This window comes from Cataglyphis hispanica, chromosome 13 (genome assembly GCF_021464435.1).
Source record: "Cataglyphis hispanica isolate Lineage 1 chromosome 13, ULB_Chis1_1.0, whole genome shotgun sequence".
Taxonomy (NCBI): domain Eukaryota; kingdom Metazoa; phylum Arthropoda; class Insecta; order Hymenoptera; family Formicidae; genus Cataglyphis; species Cataglyphis hispanica.
This window is the reverse complement of record NC_065966.1, coordinates 5,340,771-5,349,661: the sequence shown is the minus strand read 5'-3', so window position 1 is coordinate 5,349,661 and position 8,891 is coordinate 5,340,771. Positions and strand designations below refer to the sequence as shown.

Here is an 8,891-nt window from a genome sequence, read left to right as displayed (position 1 = left end):
AAGTTATCTAAAAAGTAAATTTCATTGATATATACACTAACACATTCCATAACTTCTTTATACTTAGATAACAAAGATCTTTATGTTAAACGAAATATCAGATATACATTCTATATTCGGGTTTAATCACACCAGTCAATGTACACAACATAACTAGAAATTAGATATAATACAGATACATGCTTTATAATATAACTAAAACGAGTCCTATAATACGCATTATGCTTGATAAAGTATATAAACTCTTTGTGTCAAGTGACACTGTCAGAATCATTGTAGAACACATTTTGGAAATTTATAGTCGAAAACAATTTCTTAATCTTTTATCCATTGTGTGAATTATCTATATTCATGACGCAATACTTTCTGGATACAGTCTTGCTTGTTATTGCACATATGTAAGTTTTTTACAAGCATCTAACTGTCTATGTATATGTTGTCAATTTTCTACATTGTACTGCATTGGAATTTTGTTTAGTAATTGAGAATAGGACATTACTCTAGAATGTAAGATATGTTAAAAGATGAATAGAAAGATAAGTATTTGTTGCTTACGTTCCCTATTTTTAGATAACTATATATAATTTCGGAGAGCTATAGTTTATTTTTGTATCAGATCTCGATTATATATAAGTTAGCGTGCTGTGACATTGCCATATCCTCGAAATATGAAGTTATCATTTACATTGTGATATTCTTGATCAAACTAAGGATTATGAAGTAGATAAAGTGTATAGACATGGATTTCCTTTGAATACCAACATTGAGATAGCCTTATTACGAATCTACTCTGTATTCCATATAGATCATACGTGACGTATTTTTTTATTTATTATTTAATAGTCCTCTAATCATGGTTGTTGTAATGCATTCTACCAGTTTTTAGTCTTTCATATGTTACCTTTCTGACGTATAGATTAAGTTATTATTTTAGTTTGGTCGAGTTATTAATATAATGTGAAAATAATCGGCGAAATCACACTTCGTGCTTCTAGAGTCATATAATTGAAGCATAAATATAGGTACAACTATATCCAGCCAAAGAGGATAGAAGTTACATATTTGCAATAGATTATGTCTTATCAAATAGTATCTACAATAGGATAACAAAACAAGGAAAATTACAAAACAAAATAACTCTGATATCTTTATTTAGACCAATGGCACGGAGTAACAAAGTTATGACAAAAAGAACTAATGTACAAATTCTATATTGTTGATTTGGAACAGATTATTTATTGATTGATTTAAAATAGTTTAACTATTAATTTAATATATGTTGTATATGTGATAGGGGATGTAATATTATATTGTATATTTATAACTATTTAGTATTTAATTTTTGTAGTATTTATATTCATTTTTTGTTAAAATTACATTATTCTTGGTACAAATAAATTTAGACAAAGTCTGTTTACAATTTTTTTCTGCTTATAATTTGTTAGCATATATCATGTCATAGCCATTCTTTGTAATAAAAATTTCTCATTTTTTAATATGAAAATCGGATTAAAAATCCGAAATGTGATTATAGAAAAGTAAAAAACATGATGTAATTTATCAGGGCTGACATCTTTTTATTAAATAATATTGTTTTTACAGAGTTGGAGAATTTTTACAAATATGGTGGTTAAGTTTTATGTTAATAATAGTAGCGCATTACCTGTAAGATGATCTCATCATCATAATGCAATATGTTTATTGTATTCAGTTTATTTAATTTTTTTAACAGACTATAGCACTATTAGCACATTGTTCTAAGCTCTTCTACATAATAAATGTATGTCCTGTATCCTTTACAATCATAAATAATAAAAATCATAAAAATGGCTACTTTACCACAATTGAAATACGATCATTTCATGTTAATATTATTTATTGGTTTTCGTCAATCTTTTTATTTCTATCATTTATAAATATATCTTGTCTTATATTCATATTAAAAAGATAGCATTTTATTAATTATATTTTTTAACCTTCCGTAAAAATTATACATGTTTATACATGATATGATTATTTATACATAAAATACAATACATGAAGTACAATATGTTAGAACGATTTGTACAATCTTGGTTTTATAGATGTTCTGCTTGGCCAACGAGTTTTAATCTAAAATGTTTAATATTGTTTAATATTAGCATATTTACATAGCATAAAGGCAGTGCAAAATTTTATAGGAAAATAAGATTCACATATTGACAAAATTATTGAAACGCTAATATTTTATTTTATCAATTGTGTACCTCATGTTTTAATTTTTGAATATTTTTTCTTCTAGTACCTTCATTATCTGAATATTCTAAAGATTCAATAGAAGATGTACTATGCCTTTTATCAGAATTGAAATCAAAAACTACTTTGGGTATATTAGTACTATTGGGTTGTACGCGTTTCATGGGCATGTACCCTAAATACCAATAATTTATAGCCTAAAAAATTATTTGAAACATGATAAACGTAAAAGTATCATGTATGTAATAAAAATATATGCGATAATATGATAAAAATATTTCTGGTAAAAATTCGGAGATACATCAAACTCCACTCACCCACAATATACCAATCATCCAAAATATAGTTAAAATAAATGGTTCCATATTTTAATCGATTAATGAATTTTAAATTTATGTATATATATATATTTTGTGAAATTATGTTTATTATTTAAAATACCAAAAATTTTGTTTGACATGTTTAGATTATCAATTATTCAATTTTCATTTGTTATATATTTTGGATATTTTTAAGTGTGATAATTTCATGACATAAAATAAACTATTTTGTTAGAATTTCTAAATAAAGAGACAGCAATTACAAATAACAAAATATATTTATATATAAAATCATATATACATATACTTCTGAAATTGTAATTTTCATGTGTTATCGTTGTTATCCACATCCATTTCTTCTTCATCATTTTCTGTTGTGTTATCTGATACTTTGAGTTTTTTAAAACCATGTTTCTTTGTATATACTCCCAAAAGTAATAATTTGAAAACTGCCAGTGGTTTATCCAATAATTTCTATAAAATATATCGAAGAGTTAGCAACTTTTTGAAATTTTGATATATATATATATATATATATATATATATATATATATATATACACACATCAAAAAAGATATAAAATATATACCAAAATTTGTGCCTGCTCTGGTGTCAATATGTCATCTTTTTGACAAACTTTGAATGGTTTAATTAAAGTAATAACTCCCTTTTGCAATGAAGTAGGCATCCCCAACTTCCTTAACTGAGGTTCCATGCTGTGTTGAAACTGTGACAAAGGTCCTTCTGGTAATTCGACTGTTTCAGGTGTTACAAATCCAGAACGTGCGTATTCTCTTTCTTCATATTCCTGTGCCCATTCTACTACCTATATGTATAAATACATTATTAATAATATAAATGTAACATAAAATTTTTTTGTTACACAAAGTTTTAAAATATATTCCTAAATAAATTGAATAAAAAATATATCGGATTTTAACTTTAAACTCAGCTTAATATTATCATTTAAATTTATATATTATGTACCTGTTTCTTTGATCTATTAGTGAATAACAGACCGCATTGACCTTTCATCGAATGATTCTTTATTGCATTAGCCAATTTATGTATGCCATCTGCAACCTCAGTCTCTTGTGATTTTCCCAAACCCAATGCAATTATTCTAAGTTTACCAAAAAAAAATCTGCTATCTTTCCATTCTGTTCGCAAGTCAAGAAGCTTGGTATTGCGTGTATTTTGAATAGAGATTAAAAATATGCGATTGTAGTCTTCTACACATTTCTTAACATCTTCTACAATCCGCTGTTTCAGAATTAAACCCTTTTTATTGGTTTTAGTGAGAGATACTAAAACAAAAATATTTCAATTATATATTATTTTGTATATTTACATATCTTACTATTATTACAAAGATGTCAAAAATAACATAAGTATATATGTAACATAAAAGTAAAATTATAAACTTGTTACAACAAAATTATCTGTGTTTAATCACAAACTTAAATCGTTGATTATTGTTTTCAGAGGTTAGTGTAATCAAGATAAACATTTAAAAAAATATATTTTATATATGAAATTATATACGATTTTATAAGATTACCTTTTTTATCCCTCTTTGATTTTGGCATCTTTGAAATTGGATTTTTTTACGAAAGAGTTACGAGAGAAATAAAAAAATAACACAATCCACGTGCTTTATGAATAAACTGGCACAACTTTCTCTCTCTTCCTCTCTCTTAGATCTTCGAGTTAGTTTCAGCACCACTTGCGCTCGGATTGGGATATTAGCGAACTAAAATCGGTCACGTGATAAGAAGTATGCCATATTGAAAAAAAAATTATATGCGCGCGTTCATATATATGGGCAGAGAGAAGCCTATATGGATATGTAAGTGGATAATAAATTTTTCTACAGATTTTTTGATATATATATATATATATATATATATATATATATATATATATATATATAAAATTTACAATAGAAAGTTTTTTATTTATACAAGAGCATTATTTGCAAAGTTAGAATGTAATAACCGTTACTGTTTTTATCATATGTAAAAGTGCTATTTTTAACCTTAAATTTCTCATAAATTAATGCATAAAATGTACGAAATTTTGCGCGAATATATTATATCGCAAGGAATGTGGTATTTAATTGCAATGTAATCATAATATTTTCATTTGTGAATATTTCATTAATTAACTAGCTCAAAAAGATGTATAGAGAGGACGCCACGCGTGTAAAAAACTGGAATAAATCGAGATGAATTTGTTGTATAAACTCTTCAAAAAAAAATATTTTGTTAATTTTTAAATATTTATATATCGAATTACTAATGAAAACTGTGTATGCCTGTGTGTGTGTGTATATATATATCTATATTTTTATAAAGATAATTCTTTATTTGCCAGAAGATTAATATTTTTTTTAAATTTAAAAAGATATTGTTGAAAATTTTTGAAATCTATATAAATAATATATTTAAATCTTAAATCAACTATTAATTTTTTAATATTTAATTTCATCGAAATAAAGTCCGTCTGAAGAAAAATGTCAATGTATTTAATATTTAATATGTAATATTTTAAAATATATTTTAAAATATTTAAATCCAATTTGTATTAACAGCTGACATTTATAAACGCTAAGATAATCTTTCTTCTTTCTTCTTTCTTTTCCGTTCCGTCTAATTTCTTTCTTTATCTCTCCCAGATGATTCGTTTTCGAAAATTGCCCGCGCTCGCGTAATCGAGCGATTCGAACGCCGCGCCGCGCCGGAAGCTGGCGCGCGAGCGCCCCCCGGGCAAGATGGTGGCTTCCGCTGGTCGCGCCAGTGCATTCAGCGAGAGCGTAGTGAACGGTAGCCGTTGAACACGTCGAAAGCTCGATTTCCCAGGTCGCTTACAGCACTCCGAAAGGTGAGTCCCCTCCTCGTCTCCTAACCGTTCGACCCCTTGTGTCGTCGACGAACGCGATCGCGGACAACGACGAATTACGCGAATGTGCGCCGTAACACGGCCCGTGTGAACCCCGTAGCCATGCATCCCGACGACATCGGCTCGTCGGAATTTCGCCGGCGGTAATTACGCCGCGCGTTTCTCTCTCTTTCTCTTTCTCTCTGTCTCTCCTCTCCCCCTTCGATCTCGCTCTCGTTGAATCGAATTAAATCGCGGGGCGATGGTCATTCGCATCGAGATACAGGGCGAGATCGTGAGTATCTTCGCGATCCGAAAGCGGCAGCTTGCCGCATCGATGACGCACGCGAGAAAGAGAGAAAGAGAAAGAGAGAGCGAGAGAGAAGGAGCGCCCGTCGTCTCGCCATCGCCATGTTGCGAACCGGCGACGAAATTCCTCGCACGTTGCCGGGCTATCAAGGGAAAGATATCTGCGTGGCTCCGGTGATTATCAATCGGACGATAACCGGGAGTTAGAAGGTGACGATTGATGAGAATAAAGGGAAAGAGAGAGAGAGAGAGAGACACGAGTGTCGACGATGTTCGGACTCGCTCGCCTGACCATTTGCATCGATCGCTTTTTTCCATCCCTATCTATCTTTCTCCCTCCCTCTCTTTTTCTCTCTCTCTCTCTCTCCTGGATTTTTTTTACTCTTATTTACTGAACGTTGGTCCGTAAAAATTATGTGCGATGTCGTAATCGCGTCTTTCAGTATACAATTTGAGAATCTCCTCGACATTTTCGCGCAGTTAGCTGATAGCTGATTAATTGCGTCTCGCGCGAGAGTAGGTGGGTGACATTTGCTAATGACATGTGCGCCGCGAAATCGATACGCGAAACGAATGGAGGATGTTACGTTATAGCGCGAATATTTGGCGTCGTTTATAAGAAATCGCGTGATTCGCGTACAAAATACCCTCCACTCTGCAATACATCGTTTGAAAGGTTGCCCACCTTTGCTTTACGCGCACATATCTCGTGCATGTATAAACAGGCAAATGTGTAAAGCCGTTGGTAATCTACGAGACAGGTGATCTACATATGTTGCTATTACATATTTATACGTAACTCGCTGTACGGACTAACGCGAATATTGTATGTCACGTACTTGGCTTGCATTAATTTTTGAAATATACGATCATATATAGTGGATAATCATATTTTTATTTTTTATACGCTCATAACGTCATAATAAAATTTTTGCTATTAATAATTTGTAAATTAATATCTTATCAATTTTATCAATTCATAATTTATCACAATTGTCAAATAATTTGAAAATGGATGTGAATGATAAGCGAATGTTAAGTAGCTTTTTGATATATGAATTAGAGCTTCCGATATGTATTCAATACACGCTTTCCAGATATCACCTCGATAAACAAATCTCTTTCACAAAGCTTCCTTCATTAATTTACATACGTAATGAATGATATTATCAGGTTATCTGTCCGCGAAGTGCCCGCCCATCTTGCCTCCAAGCCATCGAACAGTCGACGAGGTCTCTTTTCGCCAAGGCCGACACCCTCCTCTTTCTCTCTTTTCTCCCGATCGCCTCCGCGGTTCTATGTATTTGCGTAACGAACGAAGGCCTCTTTTACGTTCACGAAGGCCATCGCATTTCTCACTCTCTCTCGCGACACTCTCGCGATCACTCGTGGCTGTCGCCATTCATCCATCCACGGCTTTACTGACCGATCGTAAGCCATACCTAAGCAGGCGAGAGAGAAAACGATACTTGTACACAGGATGTCGAGAAGAAGCATTCAATACCTTCTGTCAAAATTCGAAGTATTAGGATGTTAGCAATTCTTTCAGTTCAAAGTTAAAAATTTAACATGAATTTAGCATTTGGATTAAAAGAAATTAGGAAAGTGTGAAAGAAGAGGGCAGATATAATTTTCAGAAAGAAATTTGATTTTAAATTGGTCAAAGAATTTGAGCTTATATCTCGTATTTTTCATTAAGCACGGTGTCTTTTTCCTGGAAAAACCTAGGAATTTTTTTATATTTGGAAAAATCAGGGAATTTTGTTGGAATTTTATTGGGATTCAGGGAATTTGAAAAAAAAAATTTTCTTTAATAATCTTGCTTTAATATTGTAAGCAATCTGTAATCCACCGATAATAAGTCAAGTTATGAATTACATATGTGCATTTAAAATATATATATTATATAATAAATATATATCTATTTCTATATGTATATTTAATGTTTTAATGAAATATTGAATATGCAATACATATTCTTTAATTTTTAACGATAAAAAATAAAAATGTTATGCAAGTTAAAAATTTTCATCTTAATGAAAACCATTTAGTTTTTTTTTCCAATATATTTGTAAATCTAGTGTCTTGAAACTTAAATAGCTTTGCATTCTTCCTTTGTATAAACGAAACATTAGAAAAACAATAAATACAATAAAGACTTATTTTTGGAAATTGCATAAAAAAATATTTAAAATATTTTACCTGGAATTTTGAGTAGAAATATCTGGAATATCGGAGAATTTTCAGGGGATCTTTTTACAAAATTTAAGTAGACTCCCTGTTAAATTTACAAAAGACACATTTGTGTATGACTGACGTCATCTCTATTTTATGCACTAACGCGATGATCAATAGTGATAGGAATGGAAAGAGTTTATTATTACATCAGAATTAAATCCGAAAAAATGCGCTATTTTGAGAATCTGGTGACTAATTAAATTATTGTTGGTTTGCGAAAAGCTTGATGTGGTTTAATTGATATATCGATTATGGTACAATCTTATAGTAGACCAGCTGCGAGAGATGCAGGTGAGATCCGTTTATTAGCACGTTCTCGGAAACACAATATATGGTCTCCCTAACCGAATTAATTGCTATCTAATACGTTTCTAGATAGAGATTTAAAATTCGTAAATCAACATGAAAATTCTGTGACAGATCGAGTATTTTTGAAATTAAAAATCATTAAAGGGATCTTCTCTATAGGAACGGGAAACTTCTCAGAAATTATTTCGAGAGTAATCATAAAATAGCGTCAAAAATGTCAGATATTTAATCATCCTGATTGTATATTATTAATCTATACGAAATCGATGTGCAATCATGTTTGCTAATTATGCAATTATATATGCGCTTGTTTAATACGATGCAATTCTCCGATATACACAGATGCTTCATCGTATCCCGGGACTGCTTATAGCAATTACTGTGGTTGCTATATTGCACTCGCTGTAATAGGAATATTAATTTAATCAAAATGATTTGACGTTAATGATTATTCTGATACATTATTTACCGAAATGTGCTGTTAACTTTGTTAATAGCGCTCTTAATTGGTAAACGAGTGGTTTACCTCGAGTAAATCCATCGAGCTCGATATTCAACAATTTTCGATTTAATGCTTTAGTTATTTATCGGGATTCATAT

At 30.7% G+C, this 8,891-nt stretch overlaps 2 protein-coding genes across 4 annotated transcripts in view; one reads left to right on the top strand and one right to left on the bottom strand.

The window, feature by feature from the left end:
• Positions 1-2,814: 2,814 nt before the first annotated feature.
• LOC126854270 (mRNA turnover protein 4 homolog) lies at positions 2,815-4,269 on the bottom strand. Its single transcript, XM_050600848.1, has 4 exons — positions 4,117-4,269; positions 3,543-3,862; positions 3,145-3,381; positions 2,815-3,029 (listed from the first exon to the last, which is right to left on the bottom strand). Exons 1-4 carry the CDS (start codon positions 4,142-4,144, stop codon positions 2,880-2,882), a joined length of 735 nt encoding a protein of 244 aa, XP_050456805.1. The 5' UTR covers positions 4,145-4,269; the 3' UTR covers positions 2,815-2,879.
• A 1,026-nt stretch (positions 4,270-5,295) lies between these two features.
• Positions 5,296-8,891, top strand: part of LOC126854259 (14-3-3 protein zeta) — a 43,099-nt gene continuing 39,503 nt past the window's right edge. The window contains exon 1 of one of the 3 annotated variants that reach the window (XM_050600821.1): positions 5,296-5,438. The gene's annotated coding sequence lies outside the window, so the exon portion shown is untranslated. The remainder of the gene's footprint in view (positions 5,439-8,891) is intronic. The other 2 variants (XM_050600824.1, XM_050600823.1) reach the window with 2 other exon arrangements.

Excerpts from the sequence above, each read along its gene's own strand:
- LOC126854270 (XM_050600848.1), bottom strand. The coding sequence starts at position 4,144 with ATGCCAAAATCAAAGAGGGATAAAAAAG. Across the intron at positions 3,863-4,116 it reads ATCAAAGAGGGATAAAAAAG|TATCTCTCACTAAAACCAAT; the intron begins GTAATCTTATAA and ends TTTTTGTTTTAG. Across the intron at positions 3,030-3,144 it reads CAGAGCAGGCACAAATTTTG|AAATTATTGGATAAACCACT; the intron begins GTATATATTTTA and ends TATATTTTATAG.